The sequence below is a fragment of the Pimephales promelas genome, chromosome 6 (assembly GCF_988280905.1).
Source record: "Pimephales promelas chromosome 6, fPimPro1.hap1.1, whole genome shotgun sequence".
Taxonomy (NCBI): domain Eukaryota; kingdom Metazoa; phylum Chordata; class Actinopteri; order Cypriniformes; family Leuciscidae; genus Pimephales; species Pimephales promelas.
In genome coordinates, this window is record NC_142774.1 from 37,552,849 (window position 1) to 37,575,100 (window position 22,252).

The window sequence follows — 22,252 nt, forward strand, 5'->3', positions numbered from 1 at the left end:
AATGCGTTGAAAAAAAACATAAAAAGGTAATAATAGGAAATTTTTCTTGAGCAGCAAATCATCATAATAAAGTTGTATAGGAATAAAGTTTCTGAAGGATCATGTGACTGAAGACTGGAGTAATGATGCTAAAAATCCAGCTTTATATCACAGGAATAAATTACATTTTAGAATACATTACAAAAAAAAACAGTTATTTTATATTATAATTATATTTCACAATATTCCAGATTTCTGTACGTTTGATCAAATAGATGCAGCCTTGGTGAGCTGAGCGTAAGAGACTTCAAAACATTACAAAAATCTTATACAGATCCCAAACTTTTGAACGGTTGAGTGTATATCTCGGATTATCATTATTAGCCATTCACCAAAAAAAAAGTAAAACAAAGTATGACAGGCTCTTAGAAAACTTTTAATTGATGACTTGAGCCTAATAATTATCTGTGGAACACAACCAGAACCAATGATCTCTCGCCGTCATCGCCTGCTCATCACATTAAAATGGCCGACGTCTGCTTTTGTCTTGCTTTATTGTTCTAAGACGCTGTAGCTTTAAATTACAGTCACGCTCGTCTTGAATAAGACTGCGATATTTACTGCTGGAACGAGTGATGGATCAGCGGAGATGTACAGCAGCCCTCCGCTGAGAACATAATGTCTCACGGTTTTCTAGAAACACAGAGTCAAGGTCAGGGTAACAGCAACCCCGTCCACCTCATCCACATGACAGATCAGACCAAGACCATAAAGGTTGAAAAACACAAAAATGCATGAAAATTACCAGCCTGTGCAACTGGGACAAGCAATATTATTCAGGCTCACCTTGGCATATTTTTTCTCCACATTACTGATGTGTCTCTCATGATTTGGACATACAGTATGCTCATGAATTAATGATGCTATCCTTAGCTTTGCTATTACTCATTGAGTGAGTAATAGTAGCTGATCCCTAACAAAACCTAAAAGTATTTAAAGGAGTAGTTCACTTTTAAAAAAAAACTTTTGCTGATAATTTACTCACCCCCACGTCATCCAAAATATCCATGTCATTCTTTCTTCAGTTGTAAAGAAATTAAGGTTTTTGATGAAAACATTCCAGGATTTTTCTCCATATAATGGACTTCAATGGGAACCAAACGGTTCAAGGTCCAAAAGACAGTTTCAGTGCAAACTGTTCAAGGGGCTTTAAACGATTCCATGAGCTTTATAAGCTTAAATGTTCGCCTTGTTCTGTTCTGTGATGCGCGTTCATGACTTTCCTGTTCAAACTGAACTCATTTATCAAAATGAACGAATCTTCTTTCGTTTCATTTGGTTCATTCAACAAACGAAATGAAAGAGTTGACTCTATAAAAGATTCTTTCATTGAACAAAATTATGAACAAAACTATGTTCACAAGGTCTTGGAAACGACCTGTGGTGACTGAACTTGCCGTTTTTCGTAATTAACAACATTTTGCAAGACTTTAAAATCAACCAAAGAGTCAATGTTGACGCATGGTCAAAGGCGTCAGTTGGGATGAGAACGGGCTGCATAGAAATGTCCTGACTTGAATGATGATATAACTTTTTTTAACGATTGGACACAAATGTCTTTTCTTTTTTTTTTTTAACAGAGCAAAAGAAAAAAAAAAATTACATGACAAAAGGAATCACAACCATATACACTAAAAAATGACAGTGAATTGATTTACAATGTTCCCCCAAAAAATCTGTTTCCAATAAATTCTATTCTTTTGAACTTTCTATTAATCAAAGAATCCTGAAAATTAATCAATGGTGTTTAGGAAAAATACTGTTTTCAACATTAATAATAATAATAAGTGTTTCTTGAGCAGCAAGACCTAATTAAAGCAAAGCGTCATCATGCATCGCATAGAATGTTAATAAAAGCAAACTATAATTCTTCAAAGTAATTCCTTTGCAAAAATCACAGTTAGGCACGAGGCATCACACCGCAGGTGGCCGTGATGGGACACATTTCATCTCTGTTTAGAGATTCCCAAGAGTCTTTGTAATGCCTGATGCTCAAAAAGACAATGATGAACCTGCTTATTGGGCTTAAACACCTGTATAAACCAAGCTAAAGCTCAATAAGAAATGCAGGGCTGCATCACACACAGGATGAGGAGAAGACTAGCATTCCAGCTGACTGTGAGGGGCACGGAGCCAGAAGATGGGGAAGCGGATAGGGAGGGTGAAAGCAAGCCTGAAAGACTCGTAGAGAGAGGGAAAGAGAGAGAGAGAGAGAGAAGAGGAGGAGGAGGAGGGTATTGGCAGCCCTGTCCTACAGAGCGAGGCCCGCGGGCATTTGTTTTCTGAGAGGAATTACAAGTGGAAGAGAAACAAACCCTACAGCCACTGAAAAGAAAATCCTCTCAGCTTTTTTTTTGCCTTTCTGCCATTCTTTAAAAAAGTGGGGAGTCTGTGGATTACAACAGGCTTTATTGGTTTACTTCGTATTGAGAATCGGGAAATTGAAGATGTCATTCCCTCTTAAGAGCTGGGGACAATAAGAGGATGCTGAAAACGAAGTCAACCATTTGCTTTGGCGGAGAGTCTGAGCTCGGCATGAGCTCAATTGAATAGAGAAAGAGGTTTTCTCACCGTTTTGCACACATGGGTCAAGGGCCAAAACGGCACCACAGTCAAATACTGATGAAAAGATAAACAGATAATCTAAAGAAGATACAGCAAACAGTTCAAGTCGAATCTTCTTGTTTTTTATGAAAGCAAAGAAACACACTTTAAAAGTCTATGAGGCAAGAAACATTAAAAAGCACTTTGTTTCTGAAGGGGTGGCCACAAGTTGTTGTTGTTTTTTTTTTTAAATATTATACTGTTCAAAAAGAAATGAATACTTTCATTCAGCAAAGATCATCAAATGATTTAGAATGTTTCAAAAGATTTCTGTTTCAAATAAATACTGTTTTTTTAACCTTTCATCAAAGAATCCTGAGAAAAATGTATCATGGTTTCCACACAAATATGAAGCAGCACAACTATTTTCAACATTGATAATAATCAGAAATGTTTCTTGAGCAGCAAATCAGCATATTAGAATGATTTCTGAAGTGCCATGTGACACTGAAGACTGCAGTAATGATGCTAAAATACACTCAAATATAAACAATACTGTATTTTTGGTGCAGTAAATTGGTGAGCAGAAGAGACTTTAAAAATCGTACCAATCCCAAAATTTTGAAGGGCGGTGTGTATATATATAACTTTTGCATGGTACAGTGGTGTTAACTCTCCAGAACTTCTTCTATCGTTGTAAGGACATTATTATACAGTACTTTTACAGTACTAGTGTATGTTGAAACCCTGCTGCATTCAGCCTATTATCCCAAACATCTGCATTTTACACTTCATTTCGATAGTCCACTTCAGATATACCAAATATACACAGGAAAAATGAATATGCTATCTAATCAAGAAAAGAGTGGCAAAAGATTACATTTAACAAATTAGAATTGAGTAATAATGAATCAAATTATTCCTTAAAAGTTAACCATTTAAAATGAGTAAAGTTTACACCAAAAAATTAAACAAAAATATCTGAATAAGTGACAGACGTCACAGATTAAATAAGAACTCTATATTGTATATTGCCAACACTGAAGACACCTGATGTTAACAAGCAGAATCATTGAAGGAGAAAACCGTGATTTTAAAACAAACATTGATCACCATAATGGTGACTTAAATTTACTTTGAACAAAAAAGTTTTACTCATTTTAAATGGAATTAATTTGATTAATTATTACTCAATTCTAATGATGCTTGTAATCTGTTGCCACAATTTTTTTTTTATTAAATAAACCACATTCATTTTTACAGTGAAAGTACTGTCGCTTAGCTGACAACTATGTCAGCTAACTCTCAGTAGAGCATTAGTAGGCTGTTAGGTAAGGGTTAATTAGAGTCAGTAGAATAAGTTGGTTGGTATTTGCAAAGTTACTTATAGTCAGTACTAGAATATCTGTCGGGGAGCATCAAAATAAAGTGATATTCGTAGTAAAATGTCTTATAGTTAGTGCATTGTCTAAAGTGGACTATCGAAATAAAGTGCTCATCTCCTTTTGTGTTCAACCAGTCATATGGGGTTTGAACAATATAATATGAGTAAACTGGGTGAACTGTGTCCCTACATTAAGAGTAGCAGTATATATAAACATGTTGATACCTATATGATCAAAAGACCAGATGAAAACGCTGCTGAATTCTGCAACCTGATGCTATCCAATTAGAGGCTGCTATAAACAATCATTGCCTTTATATTACAATATTCCACCAAGCAAGACACTTTTTTTTCTGTTCAGAAGAAAGTTCACATCTAGACATCAGAGCAGTGACGACATTAATTAACAGGAAATATTCTCACTCCCTAAGCTCGCATGAACTCTCCAACCAAACTTAATTTGGCTTGAAGATGATTAATAATTTGATCATATTCTCAGGTCTACCAGCAGTAATTTTCTATCAAACTTAAATGTCAGATGGAAGCCTGGGTCAAATACGGTGCCATATGGTTCTCGACAGAGGTGTGAGCTGGTGCATAATGAGAACCATTTAAAGGACACGTTTTCAAAACGATTTACCACAAAACCAGGCCAACGAAACAATTCAAAATTGATGTTGAACAAATTTGCATGCACATTTATTTTAAATGAGACCAAGTCACATTGCAGAGTGTTTTAATAAAATAAAATTCGCTAGTCATAGCTCAAATTGTTTGGAAAAACACTTAAATTAACTTATAACTTATAAATATGCAATGGCCTAATTTTTGCAGTGCAGTAACCTTGAGCAGAAACCAGTGGACCCGTACCATCTAACATCATTTCCATTAGTGCATTATATCTAGCAGTTAGTAGATTCGCTCCCAAAAAAAAATGAATACAAAATCGCATTCATTAATAAATTCAACTGACACCAGACTTCATAATTTATTAGATTTATAAATAATGACTTGTGGGAAATCTATAAATTATCCAAATAATAGATAAATTATTTAAAAAATCTATAATGACAACAATGTAGCCTATTTAATAATAATGTCGAGGTTTCTTTCGCGATTCTAATGCTTATTTCTTTCAGGGGGAAATTGATATATCGATGTAGGCCTATGTATAATGAGTTAATTCTTAAGGTTCCGAGCGCTTCCGCAGTCATTACACATCATGAAAAAAGATGCGTAAAAACGCACGGCTCCGCGCTTCAGCTGCCCTGCCGTTAATCGGTTGACTGCCACCATCGTGTGGAGAGAGGATGGAATAACTTAACTGCTCGTTTACACTTCAAAAATCAAGAATCAGCCAAGAAACACGATCATTTAAAAAGACGGAAAGAAACATATCCGTATTCAAGCACGTAACTGCGCTCAAACGCGGTGCAAAGAGTGATTTCTTGGATTTCTGATTTCTGATGTCAGTTTTCAATACATCTCTGACGACTGCTTTGACATATTTTGATTGATGAGGATCACAAATATAAATGAAGCAGCGACAGTTTCACGAATTGCTCTCGGATGTGTTATGTGGACACTTGGAGTTTGGCACTGAAGTATTTGTGCTGCCCAAGTCAGAATAAACAATCGCTGGGAGTTTACGGATTGAAAAAAATGTTGAATGCACTGAAACGTGCCCATATATTAAATAAAATGCCATACCAGAACACAAAGCTATCCAATAAGACTGATATGAAGGATGGATAAGCACTTTTACGCACGGGAGTTGGACGCTCACCTGACTGCGAGGTGCAAAGGGGAACAATCACAGCAGTGAGGATGAGGACGATGATGATTTCAGATCGCATTTTGATCACATGAAGAGGCTGCATATCCATTTCTTCACATGTCCACTCCAATGTCCCGTTGGCGAGCTGTCAATTGTCTTTCAGCCTGTGCGTCTTTGCGCAGCTTGTTCACATAGAGCGCATGATCTGGAGTTCAGCCTTGTTTTAAGTCTGCAAGTAAAACTGGATCAGTTCCTTAAATGACAAGTGAGTTATTCCTGGTCTAAATGTGACTGCGTTTGGACTGTCAGCACTCCACGCTGAATTCCGGACCGAGTTACTGTCTGCGCGCTCGGGCGCGCGCCTTGAGCGCTTGAACCCCGCCCTCTTAAGCACTGATTGGACAGAAGTGTGAATTAATTAAGGTGAGGCACGCCCCCCAAACACATATCTGTTTTTGCGTGTGGGTTTTGGTTCTTACTACAGTGTTCCAAGTCGTAGTTTGAACGGAATTAACATTTAATTCCACGTTCCTTGTAACTGCAATAAGATCAAATATTTGAAATTAATGTATTATTTTCCATGTCTCAATGCTTTTTAGACTTGATACCATGGTAATATAACGTTTCTTGGTCATGTATGAGAACGACTTGGTATTCCATCGAGTATCATGAAAATATCATAGTATACAGATTAGTGGCATTCGTGCTTTAGCACACGATTATTTCTTAACACTACAGTACTTTTAAAGGTTATGGTAAATCTATTTTTGCCATTATAATTTGAATGTGTGTAGCCAAGTGACGAGTTCTTTCACTAATCCTTTAGAAATACACATGTACAACCTAAATATTTTTTTTTTAAACAATAGCGCCATCTGGTGCAAAGATGAAGACAAACAAAATGGCTGTGTCCACAAACCTTTGTTTTGTACGGAATTCTACTCATACTAATTTTGTTATAGGGTGAATTCTGGATTGCAATAGCTACTTCAAATAGTCACCCTATATAGTACACCTATCGTGCATAGTATACATAGAGACTGCTACAGAATTTGATTACAATTGTCTTCAACAGAACCGGACACCATTCAGTTCACTCTTTCACTGTTTGATCAGACTGCAAAGAGTTAAAACATTTTTACACACAATTGGACCAAAATAAGGAAGTAGGCAGTATTCCTCTCCAAACATAGCCTTAGTAAGCTGCCTATTTTTGGTATCATAGGCAAATTTGCATTATATAATGCCTAAGAATGTATCCGGGTAAGAAGCTCACTATGTTTTGAGCCAAAACCAATGTTAACAGACAAGCGGCATATTATTTTCCAATCATAGCTCTAGTGTGCCAAGTACCTAGACAGAAGGTTTGGGCAAATTCACATTATATAATGCCTGAAAATGCTATCTAGGTAGGCAGCTCACTAGATTTTAGTGCAAAGCCAGTGATAGCCTATGCATAGAGCTCTTAAAGGAGTAGTTTACTTTTAAAAAAAACTTTTGCTGATAATTTACTCATGTCATCCAAGATGTCCACGTCTTTCTTTCTTCAGTCGAAAAGAAATTAAGGTTTTGATGAAAACATTCCAGGATTTTCATTGGGAACCAAACGGTTCAAGGTCCAAATGAGAGATTCAGTGCACGACGCCAGACGATGAATCTTATTTAGGACCCTTCACGTCATGACTCGATAAAAGATTTGTTCATTTTGATGAACGAGCTCGAACAGGAGAGTCACAAACGCGTATCACAGAACAGAGCAAGCCGTGCATTTGTGCTCATAAAACTTAAACTTTTTTATTTATTGATTAAATGAGTGATTGTTTCGCTAGATAAGACCCTTATTCATCGTCTGGAATCGTTTAAAGACCTTTGAAGCTGCACTGAAACTCTCATTTGGACCTTGAAGCTTTTGGTTCCCATTGAAGTCCATTATATGGAGAAAAATCCTGGAATGTTTTCATCAAAAACCTTCATTTCTTTTCGACTGAAGAAAGAAAGACGTGGACATCTTGGACGACATGGGGGTGAGTAAATTATCAGCAAAAGTGAACTACTCCTTTAAGAGAACAATTTATGATAGCTAACTGTAGAAGTTTACACACAAATTGCTACAATTCTTTACTTAGTGGTAGAATTTCTCTTTAATATACTTTACAAATGGATATACACCCCCTGAAGAGAAAAAAAATCAAATTAAATAAAGTAAATCCTCACTAATTGAACAGGCTTTATGGCTGAGCAGTTCAGTAGCCCAGTGCATGCTACCAAATCAGACATGTGTTAAAATCCCAGTCTCTCTCTCGCTCAAACACACACTCTCACACAAACACAGTACTAGCATACAGGTATTCTTGTGTACATGCACACATCGGTAAAGCTGAACGTGTATACACTGACAAAAAAATGCATACGAGAGCAAAGGCTGAATCTCACCTGCACATTCCGGGTCATATTTCACTCCAAAATCACAAGCAATAACAAGTTATATTTTCCATTTAATGATCATTATGCACAATTTCCTCATTTCGAGCAATTTCGAGGAAACCATACATAATTCATCATCATCATCAAAAAAAAAAAAAAAAAAAAAAGCTTTATCAGCACATCTTAAATAGATTTCTCCTTTGATTTCAAGTGTAAAATGTGAGCTGGACATTGGTGAGATTCACACACATCTCACAGATTTGAACTGAAACGGTTTAATAACTCGTCATTTGCATGGGTGATACGGAGTAGTCTGAAAACCGCAGTGATTTTACACGAATCCACCGGCGTATTCAGCGGGACATCAGTGCTTTATGCTTTCGCGCATTTCCTCAACGGTGGACTCCTCCCCCCAGAGCCAACGAACCAATGGAACTTTGGGATTTCTATGACATCACTTATGAACAAATTCAAGAAGCAGGCTGCAGAAGTTGGCTTACAACGCATGTTCAGTTATATGTGGCAAAAACACAGAGGCACTAGCATAGGAGGTGACATCAGAGAGGTTACACGTCCTCATTTTCATGATCACCATCTTTGTACTTTCTTTTTTGTGTGGGAGGAGTAAAAGCAATCTTGATTGAGAAGAACCAGCGAGAGTGTCCGCTTCGAAATAAAAATCCCATAGAAATGGACAGTAAGGCCCATATCCCCCCTCCCAAATCTTGCTCAGGGAACTCATTCATTACACATTTTAACTTTCTTCTTTCCCCAAGTATGTTTTAATAGCTTGCGATTTTGTCTCTGTTGCCAGTCTGAATCGACGTACATCTGCAAAGTCACATGCATGTGAGAGTGGCTCACGTGGCAAACAGAGACATCATCTTGCATAGTTTTTGATGAAGTCCTGAACTTTGTTCCTGAAATCCTCCTAAAACAGGAAGCATTAGAGAGATTGACGGCTTTGGATACTTATGCAAATATCACTGTATTTATTTTTTTTCTTTAGCCGTTACGTTTCCAAAAGACTGTGCCAGTAGACGTGTTATGTGTGATGGTGTTTTACCTTGTCCCGTAAATGATGCTCTGCTGCATCTATATTCAGTGGGTCATCAAAGTTAAGAAGATCCTGAGAGAGAAACCACACTATTGGTTTTCAAAGTCAAAATTAAAAACTAGGGCTGTCAAACGATTAATCGCATCCAAAATAAAAGTTTGTGTTTACATAATATATGTGGGTGCACTGTGTATAATTATTTTATATATATAAATACACACACATGCTTGTATTTATTTAATAAATATTTTAATGTATAAACTGTATATATATTTATATATAATTTATATTATATGTAAATATTTTATATATAAATCACATTTTTTATTAAATATGTGTGTGTATTAATATATGAAGAGTTCAGATGCAAAAGCCTCTAAATGTCATTTGAAATTTTCTTCTTTAATGATGATTTTTATCAAACTTGTATATTTAAGTTCAGTAATTTCACTTAAATAACAATTAATAGGTAATTATCATTGCCATTTAAGTGAAATTACTGAACTTAAATATACAAGTTTGATAAAAATCATAATTAAAGAAGAAAATTTCAAATGGCATTTAGAGGCTTTTGCATCTGAACTCTTCACATATACAAAATAATTATACACAGTGCACCCACATATATTATGTAAACACAAACTTTTATTTTGGATGCGATTAATCATTTGACAGCCCTATTAAAAACTGATTATCAAAGATCTTTGTTGAAGATTGCATGTGTACTTACAGTAAAGAGTGAATTCAGTCCCCACACTACATCCTGAAGACATAAACATGGGTGGGAAAAATAATGCAGATTAGCCAACACAGAAACTTGCCATTCTGACTTCGGCAAAAACACAAACATCACTTTCTTTGTAATAAATAAACCAACTAATATTAGGTATTTAAATATACAGTCTTAGTTTAATATTTACATTATTTATCAGGGGGATAAGCATTTTCAGTAACACTTTACTTGAAGGGGTGTGCATAAGACTAACATGACACCTTCATAATCATGACATGACATATGTTATAAATATGAATATATACATTTTTATGCATGTTTGTGACAACAGTCATTAAGTGTCATTCACTCAATTATTACATTTTTAATGCAAATATGACATTGTTTGAGATGTCTTTGTTATGACACCTTGCCATAAACCAATACATCATAACCTGTCAGTGTCTTTGTCATGACAAGTTGACATTACTAAGACAACACAACCTGTCATAAACATGACATAGCAGATTAATTATCAAACTTGAGAAACCACCTAGCTTTATTGGTTAACATTACATTAAACTGTCAGGTGCTTGGTTTTGAAATTGGCTGTCATGAAGCCATTATAACTCTTTAATGACAAATTCAGTTAGTACCACTATAGTTGAGGTCACGAAAAATATTCATGACACAGTTATAATGCCTCATGACAGCCAATGTCAAAGCCAACCACATGACAGTTTAACTTCATTAATGTCAAGTTGTCATGACAAAGACACTGACAGGTTATGATTGGTTTATGTCAAATATTATGTCATATTTGCATTCAAAATGTCATTATTGAGCGAAAGACACTGTCATAAACATGCATAAATCTACTTCATATTTAAGACATATCTCATGTCATGGCTATGAAGGTGTCATGTCAGTTTTATACACACCCCTTCATGTAAAGTGTTACCACATTTTCTGAAGAAAAAAAAACAATGCTTAAGATGCAAATGTATACAATGGCATTTAAAATCTGTAAACTATGAAAATATCAGAAGAAAGAAAGAAAATGAAGCATTTCAATACAGTTCCACTTGGTAAACACTTTAATGAATTTCCCAAGATGCATTACAAAAACAGAAATTACCTTTAGTGTACGGGTGGGTGCCCATCCAGTACCATCAATTGAATGCTCTCGCAATAAACTTGAATACATGAATACAACATCAGTTAAAGAACATCAAAATAATCAAACCAATGTGGAGTCTGACACATTAAGACATGAATACATAACAGACATAGAGAAATACCTCAGGCAGATCTCTCCGGTTTCTGCAATGTTTGGGTGCCATATTCTAGTCATGCACTTGACTTTCGGAGGCTGTGGAAAGCAGAACATGGTTTGTAATATTACAGCCCTACCTTGGGTGCATGTCTGAATTTGATTCTGTCTAACAGAGATCATTGTAAACAAGTCTATATGCAATCGATTCTACCTTTTCAAAATTGACATAATCCAGACTGAAAATACAGATGCAGCAATAATGTACAGTATGTGAAAAACAGTGTGTATTTGAACATTAAAGCATATTAACCTATTCTTTTACACCCAGTACACAAAATAAAGAACTTTTAAAAAAGCATTGTATGATCCTTTAATATGAATTACTATAAATGTCTTCTAGTCATTATAATGCAGCAAGGTTTTTATGCAATAATGGAGGTTTGCTCTTAATGGGTAACGCTTTACTTGAAGGGGTGTACATAAGACTGACATGACACCTTCATAATCATGACATGACACGTCATGAATATGAAGGAGGTTTTATGCATGTTTAAGACAACTGTCATTAAGTGTCATTCGCTCAATTATGAAATTTTTAATGCAAATATGACATTGTTTGAGATGTCTTTGTTATCCAAGACAATATAACCTGTCATAAATATGTCATAAACACGACATAGCAGATTAATTATCAAACTTAAGAAAGGACTTCGCTCTATGGGTTAACATTACATTAAACTGCCATGTGGTTGGCTTTAACATTGGCTGTCATGAGTTTGTGACCTCATCTACAGTGGTACTAATTAATTTGTCATTAATTTGTTATAAAGGCCTCATGACAGCCAACGTCAAAACCAACCACCTGACAGTTTAATGTAATGTTAACAAATAAAGCTAGGTGGTTTCTTAAGTTTGATCATTAATCTGCTATGTCATGTTTATGACAGGTTGTGTTGTCTTAGTAACGTCAAGTTGTCCAACAAAGACACCGACAGGTTATGATGTATTGGTTTGTCAAGTTGTCATGACAGACATCTCAAACAATGTCATATTTGCATTACAAATGTCATAACTGAGCGAATGACACTTATGAATGACAGTTGTCACAAACATGCATAAACCCTAGTTCATATTCAATACATATGTCATGTCATGGTTATGAACACCCCTTCAAGTAAAGTGTTACCGCTTATTGCCTTTCGCCTCCTTAATATTTCATGATTGTAGGTCCATGTTTGGATCTCTGCACAGTTTTTACTGATTTCAGGTGCTCTGAGGTCAAGGATGGGTTGTGTTATACATGTGTGTTTACACTCAGGCTGCTATTTTATTGAATTCAGACACTGCAAAACATCGGCAATGCCCGCAAACATCTATTTAACGGCCCCGCTTACAAATGGACTACTAAAATCATCATTGCAGTGCAAGTGAGTAAGTGTGGCATTACCTCAATACTTCATGATAGGTTACAGGCACTTACCACCATATTATAGGCTTCAAGAACTTCAATCTCAAACTGAAACTTTCCACCAAGGTAATAGCCTTCATCTGAAGAGATGTTTTGTGGAAATGGAAGGTTATATTTTCACTAGCACAATACAAAACAGTTGACAGATACTAGCAATGTATAAAAAAACAGATGAGCAAAGGCCTATTCACACCAAGAGTGACAAAAAAACAATGTGAATCGTATCTGAAAATTAGCAAATGATATTTGTTTTTTTGTTTGCTCTTCTGTATTGAAACAACCCATGAAACAACAGACAATAGATTATAAATGTTTTATTTGAAATACTTGTGATCTGTGAGAAAATGCCTTAATATTGGGTATGGATAGGTCAACTGAACTCTTTTACACTGTTCAACAGCGTTTGCATTTAATGGATATTAACAATTTAACCTTTTTAAAAGAGGTCAGTATTACCTGGAGAAATGGCCAACTGGAAGTGATGGAGTTTGTTTTCATCAGGAAATGTAACTTTACAGGTATCTGCAGAAAGAACAAGATTTCAAATAATAGTTCATAATCACACAAATAGATATAAATTAACATCTGCATTACAACTGACAGATTTGTATCATGAAAAAAAAAAAAAGTTTTGTTTTGTATAATTTTAAAATGTTTCCTACAATGTATGAAAGAAGCAGCATTAGGGATGCACCGAAATCATACAATAAATCAGAGAAAAATCATGTTATGGCCAATAACTAATAAACGGATGCTATTTAGACTCTATAATTTTGACAAAAGAAATTAAAATAATCACAAAAAAATGAAAAGCAATCATTTTAAATGCTACAGAGCATAACAACATTATAATGTATAGGTGTGAATATTTATATTTATTTAAAGATTATATTTAATAGTTATTCATACTTTTCAAGATTATATGACAAGAAAAGAACAGCAACAATCTAAAAATAAAATAAAGAGATGTATAATTCTAAATGTAAAAACAAACAATATATATATATATATATATATATATATATAAAAAGTTTGTGTTTACATAATATATGTGAGTGCACTTTGTATAATTATTTTGTATATATAAACACACACACGCATGCACAGTATATTTAAGAAAAAATATTATTATTATAAATAATATTTATATTTAATATAAATTATATATACATCTATATGCAGTATATACATGAAAATATTTCTTAAATATATACAAGCATGTGTGTGTGTTTATATATATAAAATATGTATACACAGTGCACCCACATCTAATATGCAAACACAGACTTTTATTTTGGATATATATATAAAAATTGTTTGTACATCTAGAATTATATATAGCAATAACTGATATGGTATCAAAATACTGCACAAAATGTCCTGGATAAGACACACTCACTTGGAAGGTTGGTCTCAAGTTCTGCAACCTCTGTAAACACAAATCAAAGCAGAGGTTAAAACTGATGGAACTTATGAAACCAGATTTTACTAACCAGTACATAAACAGATGTTTTAGAACGATATACAGTTTTAAAATTTCCTTTGTTACAGGAATCCTTCCCTGAATTAGTTGTTTGTTTATGAAGCACTGATACAAGACACATGTATGAAAGAAAAAGCATATATGGCCACCAGCTATATGGGCAAATTCATTCTCACTATACCATCTCTAAATGTACAGTTTGGGGCGGATCTCATGGCCTCACTGATTCAAAAAATAGCTTGAGTGTTTGCCGGCGGATCGGGAACTGCTTTTTTAAGCTGCTGGTAATGGCATACGGACTCCTCCTCTCAGTCTGATATAAATAGAGTTTACTGCTTTCCTGATCTGGCCTGCATCACATCACCTTACTGTCACTACAACACAACTCGACTCAACATGCTCTCTGGATTCAGACCTGCTCTTCTCTTTCAAAAAGTTTGGCAGAGTGTTGTTCATAATCCAATTATAATGTGTGTTGAATCATGATAAATAGAATACATTTATTTTCAGAGACAACAACAACAAAATCTTAGAGATTCAAATGTAGACAGTCAGATAGATACTAGACCAAAAAGTGTCAAAATGATTCTTAAACATATATACATATACATACATATACATATATATATATATATATATATATATATATATATATATATATATATGAAGAGTTCAGATGCAAAAGCCTCTAAATGCCATTTGAAATTTTCTTCTTTAATGATAATTTTTATCAAACTTGTATATTTAAGTTCAGTGATTTCACTTAAATGGCAATGATAATTACCAATTAATTGTTATTTAAGTGAAATTACTGAACTTAAATATACAAGTTTGATAAAAATCATCATTAAAGAAGAAAATTTCAAATGGCATTTAGAGGCTTTTGAATCTGAACTCTTCATATATATATGAAAGAAAAAGCATTGCATTATTGGTTTAAAAATTATATATTTCTTTTTTTTTTTAAACCAATAATTCAATGCACAAAACACTTTGTTGTCTGTACAAATGTGTAACAAAATGCCAATTCATTCGATGTAATCTGGTTTCTTTTACCTTGTGTTATTTTTTGGGGGGTTTCGACCTGTTCAGTCAGTGTTCATGTACTAGTATGACCTGTTCATGTGTAACTGCCTAATATGTGTGTGACCTTATCAGACCAGACCTAAATTTGGGTTGTGAACCACTAGGCTCTTGTGTCACGAAGCCCGCCGGCAGAAGGAGTGTTTGGTCAGTGGTTCGTACCTTTGATGAGCAGTCGATCTCTGATGGACACTCTATGAGAGGCATCATTAGAGCCTGCAGAGGTTCGACCGGCCCTCATGCCTTCCTCCCTCTTCAGCTTACTGGCTAACGTCAGCATACCAGCACACCAACATACACACGCTCACACACCTGTGACCAACACAAATACACACGATGATGGTCAACGCTATTTTATTTACCTAAACATGTCGCTTGACATAAACGTTAACTGAAATTAACACAAATTATTTGTATAAAGCAAGAATTCATTGTAGATACAATATAACACATTTTAAAATAATAACAACAGTGTGCTGCAGTGCATCAATCATAATTTATTCATGTTTTTTTTTGTATTCTGAAACAAGGAGCTACTCTATACAGTATTATTACTATTATTATAATTAGCATAAGTGTACAAATGTAAACCACATGCCATCACTTCCTTGCTAACTGTTGCCGTCCGGTCGAGCACTACAGAGCACTGAAGTGAAGACCAGAACGGTCAGGCTAAGGACACTTTTTTGTCCCCAGGCAATCATCTCATGAACAATTAATGTCCCCCACTTGGCAATAAACATGTGCAAAACAACACTGTTTTATACATTTATTTATTTAACACACCATAGGCTACTTCTTATTTACATTTGGACATACTTACTGTACTTATATTGTACTGGACATGCTATTGTCTATTTAGTATTGTGTATTTTTCAATATATTGTTATTTGCTATTTACTATAATATGTGTGTCCTTTATTGTTTGTCTTGTCACTGTCATTCTGTTTGTGATGTGGATGCTTCTGTCACCAAAACAAATTCCTTGTAGTTGCAAAATATACCTGGCAAAAAAAGCTCTTTCTGATTCTGACTGTTTTAGGACAGATTGTTTTTATAGCAACTGCCGAACTTACTGGAGTTCATATGTAGTAGTATATGATATCACAGATGTGTTTTGTATTGACATTATACTGGCTATCATATAGCATTACTATTTTTAAACAACAAAAAACATACTGTGAGAAAAACAACAGACTAGCCAAGTATTTTACTACATAATGTGCTACAGATATTGTATTACATGTATAAAACAAATTAAACACAAAGGGACACACTCTGGTGTGAAAGAATCAAGTACCATGTTTTGGGTGACATGGTTTCATGGTAATATCATGCAACTGACATGTAACGTTACTAGAAAATCCACAAATCAGCAATACCATGTTTTATAAACAAGCACTGTGGTAATATCACGTAAATACCCTGGTACATGAATAGGGTATTCTGACAGTGCTAATGAATAAATCAAAGTACCATGGTATTACCATCTGTTACCATTAGTCTGGTAACGTTACCTTTATACTATACCTAAAATAATAAAGCAATATTAAACCTCATAAAACATGTATATTGTAGAGACTACAATAAGCGTATCAGATGCAGATGTTATGAAATTAAACAAAATAAACTTTGGTAATAATCATGTACCGGTTCGGTTTGAGCCGTTATTGTGCTAACATGATGTTCATTCGCATCTACACTTTAACCCCCATCACACAGTGCATTGTTTATCCTGGATTTGAGATGACTATCTGGTAATATCCAGAAACGTAGGGAGTAAAATATCTTCACATTCATAATGCAACAAAAAAAAATGTCAATAACTCGGCTGCAATCGATATTACACTTACCTGCCGCTGTCAGAGTCACCGAACTGTCCCGTTTACACCATAATCAGGATATTCCAAATGAATTTCACGCCGTTTCCCCCCAAACAACTTTTATGTAAATCACGTTGAAAGTCGTTAAAAGAAATAGAATTGAGTTGAATACTTCACGGATTAGTTCCTTCCGTTGAGTTTAATGATTTCCGCTGCCCGAGCGGTTTAGAAGCCGGAAGTTGTTTCGTTCATTTAAAAAAAAAGTCCGTGTGGAATCAAACGCCACAAATAAACTGTCCACCCTTTTCCTGAAAAGCCAAATGAGATTTTGAGTCAGAGAACTTTAGATAGAAACATTAAACACGCGATATAATAAATCCAGTAGTTAAGTGTTTATTGTTCAACACAAACGCTTTAATGTTCTTTAAAGCATTGAGAAACAATTGAAACAGAGGACTCATTTTAGGATTTCTGAGGTTTAGAGGCTAATAAATAGAAGTATTTCACTACCACTGTTACTTCAGTGTCAGTCGACCTGGCCCCCATTGCTTCCAACAACCTGAAAATAAAATAATGACAACTATTAACATTTTATTAATGATATAGTTTAATAAATATTATACATTTCAGAAATAATTGGATTCATTAATTAAACACTGAATGGCTATTGCTTCTTTCAGAGCATCCGGTACGATGTTCCTTATGAGCCGAGGCTGTCTGTTACCTGTCTGTGATTGTCTGAGACAGTCTCTTGGCCTCAACAGGATCCTTTTCCAGGTATCCTTGATATGTAGCGAAAGATTCAACCAAGCCAATGAACCTTGACAGTGGCATCATCATCCGAGCCTTCAGACATTCATGCCTGTGCAAACAAATACAGGCATTTATGTGTGAATCTGATATATTTAAAGTCTTTAAAGTTTGTATGTGTCTATTTTATTGGCATGATCCTTACGAAGCTGCTATGTAATAAAAAGCACACTTACCACTCTTTGTCATTGTATGAAACAAGGTCATATATCTTCTTGTACACTTGGAGGGAACAGGATCCTATATAAGCTTTACGAAAAGGGTGCAGGGCTGCATAGAACTGTAAATTGAAAAATAGATTTAACACTGAAGAGCTCTAGTGCTAGAAAGCCAATCAATTAAAATGCGGCATCATAGGCTGCCTCATATCAAACATTTATAATATAGGTTTCCTGAACAACAACCCATGAAACATTTTGTTTATGGTTTATTTAACCTCTTGGCAGATTTGATTGAGTTTCAAGGTACTTTCTCCATATTCCAGCTCAAAATCCATGGTGTAGCTGAGCAGCGCGAGACAGCCTCCTGGCCTCAGAATCCTGTCTGCCTCCCGCAGGAAGAGCGGATGGTCAAACCAGTGAGCGGCTGACATGGATATAACCAAGTCGGCAATGTCGTCCTCAAAGGGCAACTCCTCTGCAGGACTCTGTCTAGTAATGGAGCAGGATACACAGATACATAGTGTGCAAACAGTGGGAAACATAGGGAAGGAATGTTTAAAAAGTGGATAAAAACATAATTGTAAAATATCTAGAAATGTTATAAAATTTCATAAATGTATATAAAAAATTTAGAAACACACACTATATTTTCTTGCAGGTGTTTATAGTTGTTTTGTACCTGTAACACAAATTTGCTGCGTGATCTTTAGCAGAGGCTATCTCCAGTTGAGCTGAACTGATGTCTGTCCCGACCACAGTCATAAAGTGAGGAGCCAGATGTTCAGTTCCCTGTCCTGACCCACAGCCCACATCCACTGCCAGATCAAGCGGCTCCTGTCTCTGTTCAGGTCAAAAGAAAGCTTTAGCTATGCTGGTGTGTTTTCAAGAGCTGACTTCAATGCATCTATCATTCAAATTTAAAGTCTTAAAAGTATAGTTTAAGTAAAAATGTTTGTTCCAAACTCATATCATTTTCACGTTCTTATGTACCAACGTGGAAGTAAGCTATTTTATTTGATTGAGTGACAATGGGCTTCATTTGACGCTATTAGGCCTACATTAAATAACAAAATGCTGTAAATGCTAAAGTAATTATGATATTAAGTTTGTAATTTCAAGAAACATAACGGAAAGTTGTTGTACAGCTAAAATAAATGGAAGCGGATGAGACATGAAGTTACAATGGCCACACCTACTCTTATGTTGGGAATAAGGTGAATAACACACCTGAAATCTGCTATTTTGCGTTAAAACATTTTTTTTTAAAGCGTTCAGGTTTCAAACATGAGGATTTACAAATGATGACATAGGCTATTAGATTATTTATTAATTCTTTAATATTTATTCAATGCAAAATCCATAGGAAAGGAAAATGAATACTGACAATATTTTAAAAGACTAAGAATGTTTGCAAAAGTTTTAACAAAGCAATAACTTGATATAGCCTACACTTTGCTTTTACGTGTCTTTGACTCTTTTCATAGTTTAGACTCAATAAAGGCAAATACAACTTCAGATACATAACGTGCTGAGTCATTATGATAGCCTAAGCTTTTTCCAAACACACCCATCTCACATACTGACATACTCTTTTTCGAAGGAAGTTCAGCACTTCGTCTATGAGTTCCTGAGGAGGAGACACTCGGTAACGCTGGTAAGATTCAGCATGTGCTTTTCCCTCAAAATGTCTCTGAGCCATATTTCCCCGTTTCTAGAGCCGCTGTTAGTCATTCCAACAGACACAACCTGATTGGGTTATTCATTAAAACAAGCATAGGCGGAGTGGGGCAGGGCAAAAACACCTGACTGCTGCTGCTTCGGTTTGCTTTTACAGATAAAAGTGACAATAACCGCTGATATAGGATCAGTTTTCTTCGTACAGGCTAATGATAGCATATCGACGAAACCTTTGCCTATCCAGTGCGTATCTGTGTGTTTGTGCTCTGGACTGTATCAAGGGTTTCGATTTACAATGAGTTTTTGTAGCATTGAGAAATTTAGCCAATCACAGACAGCACTGTTGATATCTAGACCGCAGTGTCCAGTCAGAGTTGTTTAAATTAGTATTCACTGACCACTCGAAGAGATTGCTGTCAGTTTCATTGATTGTAACTGAGTGAGATTGGGAGGTGTTTATAAACGGAGCCCTTTGTGATCTTTCTAGGCTAGGCTGTATTAATAATAATTTATATAGGCTATAAGCTTATATCTATTCATACCTGCAACCTAGGCTACATCATTTTACAGGATTTTTCTCTATAATGCACTTCAGTGGGACCCAAACGGTTCAAGGTCCAAAAGACAGTTTCAGTGCAAACTGCTCAAACTAGGATTAACGATTTAAACGATTCCAGACGACGAATAAGGGTCTTATCAAGCGATCGCTCATTTAAAAAAAAGAAAGAAAAAAGTTTAAGTTTTATAAGCTAAAATGTTTTCCGTGCTCTGTTCTGTGATGCGCGTTCGTGACTCTCCTGTTCTAACTCGTTCATCAAATTGAACGAATCTTTTCTCGAGTCAATTCGTTCATTTCTTTCGTTGAATGTACAATACAGCATGTACTGTACAGTAAAACATTGAAAATGTTAGATATGTTACAATACACAGTGGTTTTGTACGCTATATGTCTCTATTATGTATTTTTTAATAATTATTAGTAGTCTATCATAACAAATGTAACACGTAGGCTACGGAAGACAGCTTGTCACACTGTAAAGTAGGCAAGTTTCACATTAATTTCAAAATACCTACTTCAAAAAAAAATATAAAAAAAAAATAGTACATTATTTTCTGAATTCTGCCCTTATCACAAAATGCAGGCTTTTTAACTTAAGATATAATAGTAATATTGCGTATATTCATTTTCAACAATACACAAAGGTAGGCTATTATCAAAACAATGTCAATAAATTGCAGGTTTCCTTGTGACAACTGACCCATAAATGTTAAATGAATGAAGTTATTTTATAATATTTTTGTTGTACTTATTTTTATTAAGTTTGTAATTGTATGTAAATAACCTGACATTAAAAAAAGAGCCCTAGTCTCTCCAACACAATGCGCCTCTTCTCACGAAGATGCAGTGAGCAGCAGGGGGCGCTATCACACAGCAGAACATGTTCAGCAAGTGCCACTAGTGCACTGCACTCATCTAAACTGTAATTCTGTACATCTGTAATTCTAAACATCTGTAATTCTAACACACAGAGACTGTCATCGCAAGTTATTTTGAATCAAAAAAGTTATTACCATAAATAAACAAATACTCTATTTTAGTTTCAATTCTGCGTCGGTTATCAAAATTGAGTGTTGTGACCAATTATTACACATAATTTGTGTAATGATGAATATCTTTTGAAAGAGTGGGAGAAAACAAAAACCTCATCAAATTAGCATGTCACAAACAATCTGCCCTGGGCAACAATGGTTGCACTAGATTAAATTTCACGCATGCTGATTGGCTGAATAATATTATCAGCCCCGCCTACTTACTAAGCCTCTGAAGACTTGTGTTTGGCTGTCAAATCTTGACGTGACAGCTGCGAGACCGTCAATAAGTCAGGAAGCTGGTCATCGGGCAGCCAATTCCCAAAGCCGCACGGGTTTAAGGGTTTTAATTATTCATTGGTCACACGTCTGGTCCATACACGAATCAATCAGACCAGCCTGTGTTTGGATGGGTTTATAGGTGTCAGGGCAGAGAGGCCTGGACCTGTGTACCTCAGCACTGCTCAGCCCTGCAGATAAAATCAATCACTGCTGATCACATCAGTATTTGCATCCACTGCCACACCTGTCAGAGAGAAACACACAAACAGAGAGAGAGAGAGAGAGAGAGAGAGAGAGCATATGCAAAAAGAGGATGCACTTTATTTTTTAACCAGAAACATCAGCTACTTTAAATCGATTTTATAGGCCTCACATTTGAAAGACAGGCCTAAAGTCACAATTGCGAGAAGTAAAGTCAGAAATGTGAGAGAAAAAAAGCCACAATTACCTTTTTTCATTTTTATTGAAAACAAGCTTCCATAGGTCAGCAAACTTCGGGAAACCTTTGCTTTCAGCGAAATTCCTGATTGCCAGGATTTCTGTTGAAATGACTTTATAGCACAATGGTAAATGTGTCTGTACATTTTGTGTTCTGATTTATAGTGATTTAAATATTTGTTCATATTTTACTATTTATTTACCCCAAAAGATTGACATTTTTT

The 22,252-nt window shown here is 35.3% G+C and overlaps 3 protein-coding genes across 4 annotated transcripts in view; all 3 read right to left on the reverse strand.

The window, feature by feature from the left end:
* Window positions 1-6,092, reverse strand: part of erbb4a (erb-b2 receptor tyrosine kinase 4a) — a 170,568-nt gene extending 164,476 nt beyond the window's left edge. For both annotated transcript variants that reach the window (XM_039648382.2, XM_089132536.1), the window contains exon 1: window positions 5,754-6,092. In XM_039648382.2, coding sequence (XP_039504316.2) covers window positions 5,754-5,853 — 100 coding nt within the window. In that variant the 5' untranslated portion in view covers window positions 5,854-6,092. The remainder of the gene's footprint in view (window positions 1-5,753) is intronic.
* A 1,786-nt stretch (window positions 6,093-7,878) lies between these two features.
* ube2f (ubiquitin-conjugating enzyme E2F (putative)) lies at window positions 7,879-17,325 on the reverse strand. The gene is made up of 10 exons (XM_039648317.2): window positions 17,101-17,325; window positions 15,410-15,559; window positions 14,081-14,110; window positions 13,138-13,203; window positions 12,694-12,761; window positions 11,239-11,309; window positions 11,076-11,133; window positions 9,956-9,988; window positions 9,235-9,297; window positions 7,879-9,099 (listed from the first exon to the last, which is right to left on the reverse strand). The coding sequence occupies exons 2-10, from the start codon at window positions 15,525-15,527 to the stop codon at window positions 9,049-9,051; spliced, it is 558 nt and encodes a 185-aa protein (XP_039504251.1). The 5' UTR covers window positions 15,528-15,559; window positions 17,101-17,325; the 3' UTR covers window positions 7,879-9,048.
* A 118-nt stretch (window positions 17,326-17,443) lies between these two features.
* LOC120460508 (putative methyltransferase DDB_G0268948) lies at window positions 17,444-19,993 on the reverse strand. Its single transcript, XM_039648316.2, has 6 exons — window positions 19,630-19,993; window positions 18,721-18,881; window positions 18,317-18,530; window positions 18,057-18,160; window positions 17,795-17,932; window positions 17,444-17,629 (listed from the first exon to the last, which is right to left on the reverse strand). The coding sequence occupies exons 1-6, from the start codon at window positions 19,738-19,740 to the stop codon at window positions 17,533-17,535; spliced, it is 825 nt and encodes a 274-aa protein (XP_039504250.2). The 5' UTR covers window positions 19,741-19,993; the 3' UTR covers window positions 17,444-17,532.
* Window positions 19,994-22,252: the final 2,259 nt, after the last annotated feature.